At 40.7% G+C, this 18,132-nt stretch overlaps 1 protein-coding gene across 1 annotated transcript in view; it reads left to right on the plus strand.

Moving 5' to 3' along the window:
* Window positions 1–18,103, plus strand: part of LOC109044082 (uncharacterized) — a 70,019-nt gene extending 51,916 nt beyond the window's left edge. Inside the window, exons 5-6 of the mRNA XM_072304572.1 lie at window positions 3,008–3,156; window positions 8,483–18,103. Of these exons, the coding sequence (XP_072160673.1) occupies window positions 3,008–3,156; window positions 8,483–11,041 (2,708 nt within the window). The 3' untranslated portion in view covers window positions 11,042–18,103. The remainder of the gene's footprint in view (window positions 1–3,007; window positions 3,157–8,482) is intronic.
* Window positions 18,104–18,132: the final 29 nt, after the last annotated feature.

Genomic DNA, 18,132 nt, shown 5'->3' on the forward strand with positions numbered 1-18,132 from the left:
ATCTTCAAAAATAAACATTTTATCGTAGGAAATGTGGCAACTCTCGAATGTTCATACGGCGTTCTTCCTTAGCACGGCAGTATGGTGCATCGGTGCAGCTGCACAGGGCGCCAGATTTTGAGGGGCGCCAAATTTTGGTTTTTTTTTTTTCCAAACTCTCCAAAATTACATCGGGGAACCATGAATTCATTGCGTTCCATCTTTTAAATGACACGACCCTAGACTTTAAGGGTCAAACTTTCTCTTAGTTTCGTAGTTAACAGTAACAGGAACGGGTACCTGGTTTTGGTTTCTGCCCAAGAATCATTCACTCACTCGAAAAAATTTGTATTTAGTTAGAGGTAGCACGTAGTAACCAAAGAAGACCGTCGGGTTGGGAAATGCGCGGGTGGAGGGGGGGGGGGACGTGCGAGAGGGCGCCTCGAAAATTTCTGCACAGGGCGCCAAAAACGTAAATCCGGCCCTGCCCTTTATACCGAGAGTCAAGACAATACCCCCTCATGGAGTCACCTACGGGAATAAAGATTACAGAAATTGAAGGTTTTTTGTAATCTTTGATCGGCCCATTCTCAAATTCCTTTCTCCGTTCCTTCTCTTATTCCGTTTGTTCCTTGCCGAACCCGTAATTCCCTGGTCCATTCCAGATTATAATCTTGGCAATCGGTGAAAATGTAATCTTCATTCTCGTTTGTGACACTGTGAAGGCCTAAAATACGGGAACCAATCAGAGATGGATTCACTTTGTCTTGACTCTCAGTATAAAGGGACTCTAGAATTCGACGAAAAGTTGGTTCTACGCCTACAAGATGCCGCGCCAAGAAAAACGGCGTATGAGTACTTGGATGTTGCCAAATTTCCCCACATGAAATATTATTTTCTAAGAAAATGTATGACCATTATTCCTTGAAATTTTCAGATTCTGTAAATTGACTCGCGGACGAAATTCCCTGAAAAAGTGGAAGAAGAACATACTCAAGTTCTCCCTGCAAATTATTTTTCATCAAAGGAGATTTGGCAACGCCTGGAGGCCCATACGGAGTTTTTAAAGGGTGGCTAGCGACCGAAACGCGGAGAAAAGTTAGGGAATGCAACTCGATCGGGAAAATTCAGGGAATTACGTCAACGATCAGGGAATTTTTTTGAGCCGGATTCCACGTAAACATCGGGTCCGCGACGGGCCAACTTATCGCGTTGTTAATTTAACAACATTAATTTAGTGCCTTTACATCATCGTAAAGAAGTCAGGGGATTTCATTTCAAGAAGTTGGGAAAAAGTCAGGGAATGATGAAATGAAATTCTGCTAGCCACCCTAAACTTTTACCATACCGCGGAAGAAGGGCACGGAAGAATGGGGGGAGGGGGAGCACAGAACTTTTGTCAAGAAAAAAAGGCCTTTTTGCACCCCATTTTGGTGGAACTCAGGGATTTCGTTCAAATGTGACCGAAAAGAAATTTAATGACGAGACAATCATCCAGTGAGAGTTTGAGCTTGCGTTCAAAGCTCGTTGCGGCAATACAGGGTTGCAAAGTTTACATTTTCACGATTAAAAAATGCCAGTATTTGGAAGCTCCTCGGTTGAAAAATCACACTCCGTCGATCCTTTTTTATTTTCTGAGGCAGAGTAGCATCCCGCATCCGGTGATGTTATTGTGCCTCCGAAAATAGAAATTGATCAACTTTTGATTTTCAAATCGAGGAACTTCAAAATAATAGCATTTTTCAATGGTGAAAATGTAACCTTTGCAACGCATCGCACTGACAAAACGAGCTTTGAATGTGATCTAAACCTTTCACTGAATGCTTGCTTCATCATGAAGTTTCATTCAGGTCTCGTTTGAAAAAATCCCTCAGTTCCCCTGGTTGCCGCACTTTTTTAACAGATGCTTTACTTATTCTAATAAGTTGATCTCTGAAATTTTAACAAGTTCTTAGTGAGATATTTTTTAAGGGAACATATGTTGTGGTGTTTCAGTTATTTTTAGCAGTATTAGTGGCGAGGCGTGAATGATCGATTATTATCGATATTTGCCTATTTGAAAATCGGCTAAGAATCGATTTTTAAGGTTCTCGTCGCGAACATCCTGTTCATCGATCCGCCTTCATAATGGGTTCATATGGCAGATCCATCGATTTATCGCAAATCACGCCATGCCACTGATTTGAATCGGTTTAGAAAAATCAATGGAGATGTTGCATGTGTGAGGAATTTGCGATTTGACTATTGATTCTTATGTAAAAGTTCGCGAGAAACATGATGGTGCCACTGGTTTTCTCTGAAATCAACTCCCAAGCTCAAAAAAAGCTCTCAAGTCGAGGCCAAAATGGAGGGGATACCCCACGCTATCCTAAGAGTCCACCTCTACATCAAGACAATCTCTCCATGCAAAGATAGGGAGCAAATACATTGACAGGGTTGCCGTGATTTCAGTTTTAGAGTCCCCAAAGAAAGTGGCAGCCCTGTCAATGTATTTGCTCCCCAGCTTTGCATGGAGAGCTTGTTTTGATGTAGAGGTGGACTCTCAGGATAGCGTGGGGTATCCCCTCCATTTTGGCCTCAACTTGAGTGCTTTTTTTGAGCTTGGGAGTTGATTTCAGAGAAAACCAGTGGCACCATCGTGTTTCTCGCGAACTTTTACACAAGAATCAACAGTCAAATCGCAAATTCCGTACACATGCAACATCTCAGTTGGATTGCATTTTGCAAAAAGGAACCACTAGCATTGCAATGATGCTAAGATTGTGCAACTTCATCTTTTGCAATAAAATTGCGGAAATCGTGAAAAACTATGAAATTTAGATGGTAACTTTTGTCTTAAATTTACAGTTTTTAGCGAGTAAAATAGAAACTATCAATGGATAATCGGGGTTTTCCTCCAAGACAAAAGAAGTTGCACAATCTTAGCAACATTGCAATGCTAGTGGTTCCTTTTTGCAAAATGCAATCCAGTTATACTTTTGTTGTGCCATATTAACCTGTCAATTTCTCTTTCTTTCCTACGTTTCAGGTACTCATAAAGAAATCAGCGATCGACATTCGAACATGCGGAAAAATCCGGTTGTCCTGTTGGAAAGACTCGATCCAATATTGGTGCGTTACCATTCAAAAACGTCGGAGTCTGCCTCGAGTTCATCCTCTTTCCAGCTGAAAACGGAGGTAGGATCTCGCATAATTTCCTTCCAGTGGCGTGGCGTGAATTGCGATTTATCGATTGTTATGCCATTTAAACCTATGGTAAAGAATCGATTATTAAGGTGTTCGCTGCGAACAGTCGAACACCCTGTTTATCGATCCTTTTCCATAGGTCTAAACGGCATTACAATCGATATATTGCAATTCACGCCACGCCACTGTTTCCTTCCTTTATCGTCGTTTTATAGATAAAGGAACGTAACTTCACTCCAAGGTCACAAAAGTAACTCTAGCAGCGGGCCGATTATTGAAACTTATAGACAAAGCTATAGACAAAGACGACAAAAGGGATTTGGAGGGATCCTATTGGTGGAAGCAGGTGGTGGCAATGGACATAGGAGGTAGGTAATAGACTAACTAACGGCAACCCACGAGAGATCCTACAGTTAGTCTATCATTTTCCCCCTAGTCTATGAGAACCACCTATTTCAACCAATAGGATTGCTTTATACCCCCTATGTCTTCTTTGTCTATCGCTTTGTCTATCAATTTCAATAATCGGCCCGCAGCTAACTCTTTCAAAAGAATATAAGCCAAATAATTTTTGTCCGGAATGTAGATGATTTTTGAACCCTATCAGAGGCTGAATCAGTGAGATTTTCAGCTCCAAACGCTCGATATTTTTCTTTTAATTATTCGATTTTCGAGTGAATTCGACAACTTCGAAGTACATTTTCGTTCTTTTGTCCGAGAGACAATGATATACGTGACCGTCCATGGGACGAGAGCGAGAATTTCGAAGTTGAGATTTTGGGACATCTCCTCAGGGTTGTTTCTCAAACAAAACATTTCAGGCCAAACTTTAGTTTCGATGGTTTCCAGTTTGAAACCCAAACGTGGAGTTTTGATAAAAAGGGTCTCTTTGAGTTTCAACTTTCCATTTTCGATTTTCGAAACTGTCGACCTCTAGTTCATTTTTCCACTCTTGGACAGCTTAAAATTACTCTCGACCGCTCATAACTTACTCTTTGGGATGCAGTAGTCACTTTCCAATCAAAAACTCGAATTCCAAACTGTCGATTTCTTTTTACAAAAATAAACGGACCGAAAAATGTGCCCTGCAGGATGATTATTCAAATTGATGGACGAAGGAGACGTAGGAAGTATGAAGCTATCCTATTGGTTGTAATGGGTGGTTCCTATAGACTAAGGGGGGAAATGATGGACTAACTATCGGGTCTCTCGTGGGATGCCGTTAATCAGTCTATTACCTGTTCCTGTTTGTCCATTGCAATCTCCCGCTTTTGCAGTGGTGAATGCATAGCTGAAGTGCGCTTCAGCTAGAATTGTACTTAGCGAATGGGTGGTTTTTAAAGGAGGATTATAATTATACAAGTGGTTAGAAATGGAAACAAAATAATATGAACTATGCAAAACGATTATTCCGATAACGGAATTTGGATGTTTTGAAAACCTCTTCAAATGCGGCGTGATACCTTACGCATTCCGGAGAGTTCAAATAGTTGTATCATTGCGCCGTAAGAATGTTACGGAAGATTTAAATGGAGATAGCCTCCATGCACGCTGGGCTTGTCGATTTCCTGAGAAATTTTCGCAGTGGTGAATGCATAGCTGAAGTGCGCTTCAGCTAGAATTGTATTTACAAATGGGTGGTTTTGCTGCGAGGATTAAAAATAAACGAGTGGTACGGAATATAATAAAAGAATATGAACTATGCAAAACGATAATCCGGGTATCGGAGCTTGGCTGTTTTGAAAACGCCTTCAAATGCGGCGTGATACCTCACGCATTCTGGAGAGTTCAAATAGTTGTATTATTGCGCCGTATGAATGTGACGGAAGATTTAAATGGAACTAGCCTTCATGCAGGCTCGCCACATCCCTTCTCGAGCCCTGGTACCAATTTTATGGTCCGAGCCCAAAGCACGGCGGCGGCGGGGGGGGGGGGGTCCGAGGGGCATCCCTCGAGAAATTTTAGAATTTATACGACTAATCGGACGCATTTTGAAGCTTCCATGAAGAATGATTCCATCAATTTCTGCGGAATAATTATGTTCTCTTTTTTTTTCCTACTATCAGCACAAAATACTTGCGAATTGTTGCATTCAAAACATCTGGAAAACTTTTATTTTTTTGGGGGGGGGGGGCATATGATACTATTTTCAGTTCTAAGAGGGCCAGGCCCCCCTGGACTCCCCCCTCGTTTCTTTATGGCAAGTGAATTGTCGTAAGGAAATTTTAAGTACTTATTGTTATGAAAGCGAATGTTACTGCGCCTCAGCCGCTATTATTGACTTCTTGATTGCCACATTTGAAGCTTCAAATCATTAAAATAATGGAGAAGCTGTCATTGACTAGATAAAATAAACATCAGGAACGCTTTTGGAATTACAATTTTGAATGCGCGCCAGAGAAATAGCTGAAAGATTAATTAAAATTGATATTCAAATCTGGAACTCTGGAGAATTTAATTCTTTTCCCCCAGAAAATCCCGGGGCAGTGGGGGAAATTTTCGGTCTCTCATCAGGGAACGAGCTCCTAAAAATCAGGGGAGATCAGGGAAAAGTTAGGGGACGAGCCTGGTAAAAAATTCTTGCAGTGGCGTGGCGTGAAGGATCGATTATCGATATATCGCCATTTGAAGCTATGGTAAAGAATCGATCACTAAGGTGTCCATTGCGAACGCCCTGCTTATCGATCCTTTTCCATAGGTTTGAATGGCGTATCAATCGATATATCGCAAAGCACGCCACGCCGCTGAATTCTTGAAACCTCTAAGTCTCGAAGTCAAGGATCCGAAGAAATTTTTGTCTGAATCCGAAGTGCAGAAAGTTCCTAGCTCTACACTTTCACCAGCAAAATAAAAAAAAACCATACGCACCAATAAGACAAGACAATCATCCACTCCGACCATGCAATATGGCGCATATCGATATCTTATTTGGCTGCTTTAAACTTTCATTGATCGGCCTGCTGGGAAGAATTTCGATCCAGTCAGGTCGTAAATGTGTGTGGAAAGCTTAACTAGAACAAAATCACATCCGAGGAAATTACGCACTCATTATCAACTGGAACGAAAGCTACAAACAAAATGAAAACAAGGAGATGTGCGCATAACTGTTGCACTAACTCGTGAGATCAGTCATTCCACCATTTTTTGCGGCACGAGAATCCCGTTTTCGAAAGTTGGCAGTTTCGAAAACGCCTTCAATTGTGGCGTGATACCTCACGCATTTCGCAGAGTAAGAATAGTCGTATCGTTGCGCCTTAGCAGTGCGATGGGAGATTATTATTCTGCCGTGCTAAGGAAAACCGTCGCATGAACCTTCAGTCGTTGCCAAATTTCCTTTGATAAAACAAGAATCCCCTGGTAAACTTATGAATTTTTTTCCTCCAATTTTTTTTCGTAATTTCGCCTGGAGTTCCTGAAAATTTCAAGGAAAAATATTCATAACTTTCCGCAAAAATACACATTTTATCCAAGGAAATTTGGCAACTCTCGAATGTCCATATGGCGTTCTTCCTTAGAAAGGCAGTATTGAAGTAGCCTCCACGCTGGCCTTTTCGGTTTTCCTTTTCCGCCATTGCAGTTTTGACCGCATGGTTTGAGTGTGTTCAAGCTAGGATCGTATGTAGCTAATCGATAGTTTTTATGGATGAATTAAAAGTAAACAAGTGGTAAGAGAGATAATTAAATAATAGGAACTCAAATCAACAATTAACTCGAAGATACCGAACAAGTACTGCATTTTTTCTGCCTATGAGGTACTGAAATTTTTGAAAGGCACCGAAGAAGTACTGTAAAATTACTTACTTTTTGCCAGCCAGTTTTAGTAGACACCCTACTTAAGATGAGGATTTCTGGGACATAAATGGTAAAACGAACGGACTTGCAAACGTCTATTGATACACGTTTCACACAATCATGTGATATTCTTACTTAAAGAGCACGATTTCTACTTGAAGTGCCTTGAAATCCCCGCGACCCTTAACACTTAGCCGCTTTACGCTTTAGTTACCCAGTCAATCCGAACCAATATTGTTGTTTTTTTTTTTTTTGTTTTTTTTTTTTTTTTTTTTTTTTTTAATACCGTTAGGGGCCTACACAAGTTAAAGTTCCTTGAAAACACAAAGATAATTTTTGGTAAAACCACACTCACTTGCGTAAAAAATTGTTTTTAAAATAACGGGACACGTTTCAATTTTTTACGCAAATGAGTGTGGTCTTACCAAAAATTGTCTTTGTGTTTTTAAACAATATTGTGTTACCATACAGAAAATGAAGATTATATTTTGAGAAATTTGAGAAAGAAAAAAGTGTGTCCTGAAGTGTCTCTATTTTCACGCGATAGACTAATCTTTGCCTCAGAGTTTGGTCGATGGCCCTCTAGATCCAAATCCAATTTTGGGACCCGAAAATGAACATTTCACACGCAGTTTCGAGCCATCCTTCCATAATTACGTCCTAAAACTGAAGCATAGTTTCCTACGAAAAAAATGCTCTCGTTCACGCTGTGACACTTTGTAAGTGCCACTTTACTTGGCAATGCCACCAATGGTGAGATAGACTACACACCTTATACATCTGCGCGCTCTCTTCAGCCTTTCAGGCGCGTGTCCGGTTCGAAAACGACGAAAATCAAGCCGCCTTCTCACAGAGCGTGGGTTGTGCGAATTTGGTCTCGCGGCTTATCACCTGTGGGTTTGAGTGTTGCACAATGGATCGAGTCAATGGGAAAGCTCGGACCAAACTTGGAAACTTTAAAAGCTCATAACACCGTTTATACAAAACTTGGAGATTTTAAAAGTTGTTTCATTGGGTTCCGCGTAAAATTTACTCGAAAAATAAAATATTCTTTTTTTTTTCAAAGGAAAATTTGATTACTCCAGTCTTCCTGGTGCATTAAGATTATAAACAGTATGTAACCAAAATTCATGCTTTAAACGTAACAATAAAATAAAACTTTCAAATTTGTATTGTTTAATTTCCGTCTTCCGGTCTTCTGTCTAAGATAAATCAATAATAAATTATTTACTTCGGATGCGAAAAATCTCGCTGAACCGAAACTGTTACTGTTTGAAAGAGAAAAATATCGGGTATATTTCAAAAAGATGTACCCTACTTCAAATCCTTGCTCCTTTTGAGAGCTTTCGCCATTTAGATTTTTCCATTCCTCCTACCGGTAATTTAAACAAGGACATAAAAACATCGATGGCTGAAGCTAATTTTCCTTGGGTATGTTTTTTGTAAAGAGTGACGCCTACACAACATTTTGTGCCGCTGAGGTTTACCAGGCAATATATAACAGCCGCGTATTGTTTTGTTTCAGGGAGGATCAGGTGTAGATCATGGATCCGTCCACAATCATATCCCAGAAAACGACGGAATTGACAACAAAAATACAGGCAGAATGTCTGTAAGCGTCCCAGAATTGTCGTTACAAAAAGAACAAAAAGTGTCCAAAATGAAGGCCGTAGATACCGTCACTTCAAACAAGGATACAAACAAGCTTCATCTTAAAACTACAAATAAATCTGCCTCAAGGAACAGTCTCAATCCTCCCAATAATACGATTTCGTCATCTCTTCGGGGGCATGTAAAAGATGGACATAACAAAGATGAAACATTCTCCTGTGATATGCGGTCGGAGACTTTTAATTCCATCAACTCTCTCAAAGAGCATCTTAGAATCTTGCACAACAACGAGCAGCACATGTTCTTACGTAACCAGTGTCCCTCTACTCTTAAAGAGAAGGATATTTTATACAAGGACAATTCTCACATCCACAGCAACGATCCGAACTTCGCGTGCACTCAGTGTTCCCGTAAATTTGAATTGAAAAAAGACTTACAAATACACGAAGAGAGCGTCCACAATAATGAACGACCCTTCCCGTGTGGTCAATGCTCGAAAACATTTAAATTTAGTTCTGCACTGCGGGTCCATGCCCGGTGCGTCCACAGGGAAATTCGACCATTCTCATGCGATCAATGTGGAAGAAAATTCAAATTAAAGGGTAATTTAAAAAGGCATGTACTAGTTGTGCACGATGGTTCTCGCCCCTTTTCGTTTGATCATTCCTTATTAACATGGAAAACAAAGAGTCAACTTAAAACACATCTAAAGTGCGTACATAGTGCCGATCGACCCTTCTCCTGCGATCATTGCTCACGCAAATTCAATTTGAAGGGTAATTTGAATAAGCATGTATTATTAGCGCACAGTGAAGAACGGCCCTTTTCTTGTGGCCAGTGCTCAAAATCATTTAAATCAAAGGATCACCTTAGAAAGCATCTAAAGCGCGTGCACAGCGCCGATCGACCCTTCTCCTGCGATCAGTGCTCACGCAAATTCAGTTTCAAGGACACATTGAAGGTCCACGTATCAACAGTGCACAGTGAAAACCGGCCCTTCTCTTGTGGCCAGTGCTCAAAAGCATTTAAATCAAAGGCTCACCTTACAAAGCATCTAAAGTGCATGCACAGCGCCGATCGACCCTTCTCCTGCGATCAGTGCTCACGCACATTCAGTTTCAAGGACACATTGCAGGTCCACGTATCAACAGTGCACAGTGAAAACCGGCCCTTCTCCTGCAATCAGTGCTCACGCACATTCAGTTTGAAACATGCTTTAAATAATCATGTTTTAACAGTGCACAGTGAAAACCGGCCCTTCTCTTGTAGCCAGTGTTCAAAAGCATTTAAATTAAAGATGGACCTTACAAAGCATCTAAAGTGCGTGCACAGCGCCGATCGACCCTTCTCCTGCGATCAGTGCTCACGCACATTCAGTTCCAAGCGCACATTGAAGGTCCACGTATCAACAGTGCACAGTAAAAACCGGCCGTTCTCTTGTGGCCAGTGCTCAAAAGCATTTAAATCAAAGGCTCACCTTACATTGCATCTAAAGTGCGTGCACAGCGCCGATCGACCCTTCTCCTGCGATCAGTGCTCACGCACATTTAGTTTGAAACATGCTTTAAATTATCATGTTTTAACAGTGCACAGTGAAAACCGGCCCTTCTCTTGTAGCCAGTGCTCAAAAGCATTTAAATCAAAGGCTCACCTTACATTGCATCTAAAGTGCGTGCACAGCGCCGATCGACCCTTCTCCTGCGATCAGTGCTCACGCACATTCAGTTCCAAGGGCACATTGAAGGTCCACGTATCAAAAGTGCACAGTGAAATCCGGCCCTTCTCCTGCGATCAGTGCTCACGCACATTCAGTTTGAAACATGCTTTAAATAATCATGTTTTAACAGTGCACAGTGAAAACCGGCCCTTCTCTTGTAGCCAGTGTTCAAAAGCATTTAAATCAAAGAGTGACCTTACAAAGCATCTAAAGTGCGTGCACAGCGCCGATCGACCCTTCTCCTGCGATCAGTGCTCACGCACATTCAGTTTGAAACATGCTTTAAATAATCATGTTTTAACAGTGCACAGTGAAAACCGGCCCTTCTCTTGTAGCCAGTGTTCAAAAGCATTTAAATCAAAGAGCGACCTTACAAAGCATCTAAAGTGCGTGCACAGCGCCGATCGACCCTTCTCCTGCGATCAGTGCTCACGCACATTCAGTTTGAAACATGCTTTAAATAATCATGTTTTAACAGTGCACAGTGAAAACCGGCCCTTCTCTTGTAGCCAGTGCTCAAAATCATTTAAATCAAAGAAGCACCTTACAAAGCATCTAAAGTGCGTACACAGCGCCAATCGACCCTTCTCCTGCGATCAGTGCTCACGCACATTCAGTTTGAAACATTCTTTAAATAATCATGTTTTAACAGTGCACAGTGAAAACCGGCCCTTCTCTTGTAGCCAGTGTTCAAAAGCATTTAAATCAAAGAGCCACCTTACAAAGCATCTAAAGTGCGTACACAGCGCCGATTGACCCTTCTCCTGCGATCAGTGCTCACGCACATTCAGTTTGAAACATCATTTAAATAATCATGTATTAATAGTGCACACTGAAAAACGTTCCTCCTCATGTGGCCAGTAGTCAAAATCATTTAAATCAAAGAGTGACCTTACAAGACATCTAAAGTGCGTTCACAGCGCCGATTTACCTCCTCTTGTGACTAATGCTTGGGCGGATTCAAGGTAAAAAGTCTTTTGAACTTGCATCTGGAGTGAGTTCATAGTATTGATCAATTTTTCTTGTGCAAGCCGTGTTCCTCTACTTTTGCATCAAATTTTTTATGAAGATGTCTTATTCATAATGTCCACAACGAGAATCAGAGCTTCGCTTGCAGTCAGTGCATGAGCAAATTTAAAACGAAAGGAGCTATGGTCTTTTTGGCAGTCAGTACCTTCAAACCTGAGAAATTGACTCTGGGACGGAGTTAATGGGAGTTGCAGAGAATGAGCTACAGATCAGGGGCAGATCATGGGCTGCACGGATTATAAATACGTGGAAGTGCCGTTTTTCCAGGATGGAAGGATGGATCAAGCTATCTTGGATATAAATTCCTTAGAAGGAAGGCTATAGCGATGTTAAATGGTATATTCTGGGAGCAGCGGATTTCCAAAGAAAACAAGAGGAGAATTTACATTGGTGCAGTTAAAATTTTAATAACGCACGTATGTAAAGTTTGACAGCTTTAGGAACGGACACAGGGTACGTTAAGAGCAACGGAGATGGATTTCTGGAGGAGATCGGCAGGAATTTCCAAGAGAGATCGGGTCCGTAATGATAGAATGCGTCAGACCTTGGAAGTCGAAAATGACATCGTTGTTCGACGTCATGTTAAACAGCTGGTTCGGTACGGCCCTGTTAATTGTATGACGGAAGAGAGGCTGCCAAAAAAGATGCCTGATTGGGTTCCTCCTGGGAGGAGACGAAGGGGACGCCAAGTAGAAGGGTGCGACAGGAGGTTTTAGACGAAATGAGGGAATGTGGCGGTTAGGTGTCGCAGAGCGCCAGAGAGCGCTGTGAAAGCGACCCTTATGTCCTTAGGAGCTATGGTCGCTCATATCAAGCGAGCTCACAGCTACGAACGATAATGCCAAGCATATAATAATCACTTGAATGTATTAGAATGAAGAGAAAAGGAGGATTCATTTATTAATCTGCAATTTATTACCGCTAACCGTGAAACGCGCGATTATGGTCTGCTTTACCCTCAAGGATCTCTGCTCTCAGATTTACTATCCAACAGTCACAGGAATACAAACCTACTAATCTATCATGATCCCAATGTCACCAAAAAAATCTTGAAATGTTTTCCCTCCGTTAAGTTAAGAATCTAAGTTTTTGTAATTTCACTCACACTTTATACTTTCTGTAAAGACAATAGTAACCTGAGATACTGAATGTCTCCTATAAAATTAACCACTTAACTAACTAATAATAATGCATACACTACTAAGTAGAGGGATAAGAAGACTTACTTTAATAAATTATTTAAGTGCTCCACAAATAAATCGGCACTTAAATATATAATACAAGGTGGTAAAATAGTGCTGGGTCACATATTTTGCTCTTTTGTGAATTACTATCACATACAGGTTGGGCCCACATACCTGAAAAATGACTTTATCTTTTGAACTAAAAGAAATAAAACGTTCCTGTTTGGACCATTGCTCATAGTGGCAGGAGGCAAGCCTAATCTCTGCGGGGCTAAAAATGACGTAAAATACGCCTTTTGTCAGAGGGTGACATAATGCGATATTGTTACTTAAGGTGATTTTGTCAAAACATCCGATGTGAGGCGGTTCTGAAGCGGATATGATTCCCGCAGTGACTCCTCACCTCTCCCTGGTGCGGCTTCTTACTCACGATCAGGTGCTTTCGGGGAATGTGGCGATCTACTTTCCTTCTTGTCGTTAAGTGTAAACTTCACACTACATCATAAATACCGAATAGTTCGACGTATGTTCGGGCGCTTTTGTAGCTAAAATCTTGGGAACTGCTCTTTGAGCATTTAATATGAATTTCTTAGCTTAAATATTTTGGGTAACCAATATTGCTCCTTCTCTCTTTGGAAGCTTCTAAAACATTTCCTGCCTTCTATGACACATGACACAATTTAAAAGGCGCCAGCCTCATTTAGACCGCGCGGTTTGCAAGAACGTAAACCCATATGTCTGAGTTCTCTCCCTTGAAGGATGCCTGTGTCTGATGTGATGCCAATCACTCAAAGTATACAATTCTGTCGCAATAATTGTCTTTATGGTTTTTTTTATTTATTTATTTTATTGATGTATATTTATTTGTATATTTTTTGGATAAGTGACACCATGAGTTCAGTTAGTTAGTTAGTTAGTTAGTATAATTTTAAGACATTTAGCGTCTCAGGCTATTAACGTCTTTACAGATAATTTTGAAAATGGGAGTATAAACGAAAATTTAGATTTTTAAATTAAGAGAGGTGAAGAGTTTTAGAATTTTGGTGGTAATATTGGGTTCATCGCATGCAAGAGGGTTTGTATTTCTGTTGATTGCAGGGGAGTAGATCTGTGATTGGAGATATCGGAGGGAAGAGCATTCCATAAGTATGTGTTTGATGGTTAGAGGTGATGAATTACAGAAGTGGCAGATGGGTTGATTTTCTTTGGAGATGATATGACTGTGAATGAAATAAGTGTGACCTAAAAGTGAAATATATGAAAGTCATTTTCAGTCACCCTCTTCCGTCAAATCGAAGTACAGGAAATAATTTATTTATTTTTTTGATTTGTCAAATGAGGAACCCTTCAAAATGTATAACTTGGTTTTTTATTTTTTATTTTTCAATAAAACAATTGAAAATGCTGTAAATTCCTGTTTTATCATTCATAGCTTTCACCGTATTAGTATCCGCGCAATGCTTTCTATCAATATTTCTAACAAGAACAAAAATACATCGATGGGAGAAGTTAATCTAGCTCCGTGCTTTTTCAGTTACGCTTTTTATCCTTTTACCCCAGATTTACCCTTTAGTGGTTGCCCTCTTCCGTCAAATCGAAGTATAAGCAATAATTTTTTTTTATTTTATTTGTCAAATGAGGCACCTATCTCAACCCAAACTGCTCCTTTTTTTAAGCGTGCCGGTAGGGCTCGCTTTTTGAAATGGCTCGGATTTACCATAGTGCAGCCCACTGTTTAACCAATGCTATTCAATGGACGGTTCAATTTTTTTTTTTTTTTTCGCCGAATCCGTTTTTTTCGTGTTTGAACCGCTACCTTGATGCTTGCACCCGAAAAACCGAATCGACCTCTCAGAGGAAACCCTTGAGAACATTTTTCCTTCAAAACCGTATTCTTTCATTTGACCGAAAGCTCAAATAAACTTTTCTTTGCTACAACGACACAAATCTGGAAGTTTCTCATTTCCCGCTGCAACCTTATAGCCAATGAGCGTCTTTGATATACAATGTCCTAGCTCGATCAAAAGCGCGTGAACATAAGGTTGCTCTTGAGAGGCGGCCATCGCACCCTACTTCAAAATTCAAGAATATAAGAAGGAAAATAAAAATAACAATACTAAACATTGCATGTGGTGGGAAATTGCGATTGGGGATCCATTACGTCTGAAGAAGCCAAAATCAGACGCTTATTTGAACGATTGGTAGATTTAGTTCATGAAAATCCAAATATTGCCGCTACTCAATTGCCGTGATGGCTAATGCATGCTGGGATGAACCTCGAGACACATAGAAGCAGGTGCTAACTGGACTACATTTTGCAATTAGGAACTATAAATTCCGGCTCGGTTTTAAAACAACGTATGTGCCATTATTTTCCCTATGCCCATATGTGTTTTTTCAGATGGGACAGAATTTATAGCTCCAAATTGCAAAATGCAGTCCAACTATGGCTATTACAGAAATGCGTTAATCCCGCGCCGATGGCAGATACAGTTAAGCCACGCCGTCAGAACGGCGCAAGATCAGATCCATATTCCCAAGTAGCATTTTTCAATGTAAAAGTTGCAACAAGTTGAAACAATGTTGGTATTTGTTGCAACAAAGTTGCAACTTTCGGTCAACTTTTGGTCGATAAGTCTTTTGGTCGATTTTTGACGATCTGATCGGAAGACAAAGTTGCAACCTGCTGAGATTGCAAAATCGCCGAACCAAAGTTGTTTAAAATCTAAAGATAGGCAACCAGCAATACTTTGAAGTTAAAACATGTCTCAACTCAATTGCAACTAGTTCCAACAATGATAGCTCCTCCCGGGGAGAGAGTAGGCAATCTGCACATCAATCTATTAGTTGCAAGAATCAAACGATTTTGTTTCAAGTTGTTGCAACCTCTGCTACTTGGATTAGAGTCCCTTCATACCCAGAGTTAAGACACCTCGATTATCAGCTGACTGGCAGCCGGCCTTGGCCGGCCATGGAGGCACAAACGAGTGCACCCAAACGAACGATATTGAGGGATAAGGATCAGGAATCCTGCGATGTCTGTCACACAACATCAACAAATTGATAAATTAAAAAGAAAATGAGATTGGTTTGTGAATGATTTCTTAATCTATTTTCATTTTGGACCGATGGAAATAACAATTTACTCTTGATAAACCACAATTAGGTAATATTTTCATTATTTTTGTTCACATTCGAGCCACCGCCATCTTGGTGCGCTCGTTTGTGACTCCATGAGCGAGAACCAATCAGGATTGGATTTTTTTTAGACCCTTTTTCAGCCCAACCAAAAGTGAGTTGTCGTAACTCTGGGTATGAAGGGACTCGAATCCATATAGGTCAGTCATTGCACGGATCGTCGCTCCTCTGACGTAAGGGCGTATCTCAATTTACTTATGAGCCCCAGAAAGCATGGCGTTATATGCAGAGCCGGGCTCATGCAAAAATCGAGATACACCCTTACGTCAGAGGAGCGACGAGATTACCCCGCTCAAGACCAAGGTACTCACGGCGCACGGTGGATCGAGTCAATTAGAGAGGTCGGACATGAAATTTTTTAAAAAAACCTCCAAATTTTGATGTGTTTTCCGTCATATTTTACATTTTAAGGAGTGCTTCGAGAAGCAAATTTCACGAGAAAACCAATGGAACCACTTTTAAAACCTCAAAGTTTCGTATGAACGGAGTTATAAACGTTTAAAGTTTCCAAATCATGTCCGACCTCTCCTATTGACTCCATCCACTGTTCGGCGATTAATCGCCGCGAGTGAAAGACGGAAGCCAATGGAGAGCCTTGATTTCGATATATCGACGTCAATGGATCGAAATCAAGGCTCTCCGTTGGCTTTCGTCTTTCACTCATCGCCGCGTGTATCTATGAAGAAGGTGTATCTATATCTAGGCCTTTAGAGTCGCCCCCGTCCATTGGATCGTGACGTCCGTATTCCTGCCGCGAAAACCAGAAATGTCGAAAACAATGCTTTTCTTGTGGGAGCATTACTAATTTTTATTGATGTATCATTCAAACTTCTTACTTTTAAATCCTTTGAAACTGTCTAAGTATCGAAAGGAACGCTCAGAATTTAGCATTCAGGCTTTCGATTTCGCCGAATTTGTGTTGACCGGATGATTGTGATTGCCGCCACGTTGGGTGGATGATTTTTTTCTGCAATAGTAACTTGTTATCAATACTTAAGTCGGATTTTCGTCCAATTGGCCAATTTAATTTTTTTTAACTTGAAAGCACATTCGTCTCTTTTGATCTTGATATGTTGTTTACATTTAGTTTTAGTGTCTAAATATAGTTACTCCTAGGTAGTCGACGATATTGGGTCATTTTAATAATACTGTGAGGAGACGCCCAATTTCCCAGACAATTCATCGTTTCCCAGCGGACATCAGCATTTTTCCTAAAGTCGGTGCTCCTCCTGACGTTGCCAATTTCCCCCTGTAATGATGAATTGTCTGGAAAAATTGGGCGTCTCCTCAGGGTCATCACAATACTTGATTAAACATAATATCTAGTTCTTTTATGCTACGGTTGGAAAATACTTTGTATATATGTACTTTTACGGTTTGACGGTGCGGGAGATCATGGATGCCAAACAGACCATCGTGCATAACATTATAACGAAACAACTCGTTTGGTATGGTCATGTTCAGAGAATGGCAGGGGACAGGTTGCCAAAGAAGGTCCTTGTTAAAAGTGTCAAGATGCTCGATGTCAGATGGGTTATGATTTGACTCCTAACTCGAGGTGGCAGTGGAGGTTTGGTGTCGTAGCTCGTAGAGCGCTAGGGAGTGCTTTATAAAGTGACCTACATACATATCGACGGTGAAACTACAAAACCACGTATCTCGTTTGCGGTGTTTAAAAATCTACGCTCGCATTTTATTTTTTTGAAGTCGACCAAATCAATAACATTCCTTGAAATTTTCACAGAATTTTCTCCGCACAAAGAGAAAAAATCACAGAAATTTTCAAGACTAGACGTTAAGTAGTTTTTCATTTAAAAAATAAAGTATGACAGGAAGTCTGCGACGTCGCAAACCGAGATACGTGGTTTGGTAGTTTCACCGTCGATATATGGTTTTATCACAGTTTAGATTAATGTCCTTTTCGATTGTCCATTCTACTACCCTTCGAAGATTTTCTTCGAGCTCAACAGTTGCTCTCTCTCGTTCCTGATCACTAGACGTGTAAACCGTATCATCGGCTTTACCAAGTATAGATTTCCTGACAGGTTCAGGTTCAGGTTCCTGAGCTTGTCAGGAATTCTATACTTGGTAAAGCCGATGATACGGTTTATAAGTCTAGTGATCAGGAACGAGTGTCAGAAGTGAATAAATAACAGACACCATAAGGGTCCTAATACTGGTCCCTGTGACCTCAGCAAGAGTGATTTCAGTGGCGTGGTGTGCTTTGCGATTTATCGATTTTTATGGCATTTAAACCTATGGAAAAGGATCGATAAACTGAGTGTTCGCAGCGAACGCCTTAATAATCGATTCTTTACCATAGGTTTAAATGGCATAACAATCGATATATCGCAATTCACGCCACGCCACTGATGGAAAAGGATCGATAAACAGAGTGTTCGCAGCGAACGCCTTAATAATCGATTCTTTACCATA

The sequence above is a fragment of the Bemisia tabaci genome, chromosome 9 (assembly GCF_918797505.1).
Source record: "Bemisia tabaci chromosome 9, PGI_BMITA_v3".
Lineage (NCBI taxonomy): Eukaryota > Metazoa > Arthropoda > Insecta > Hemiptera > Aleyrodidae > Bemisia > Bemisia tabaci.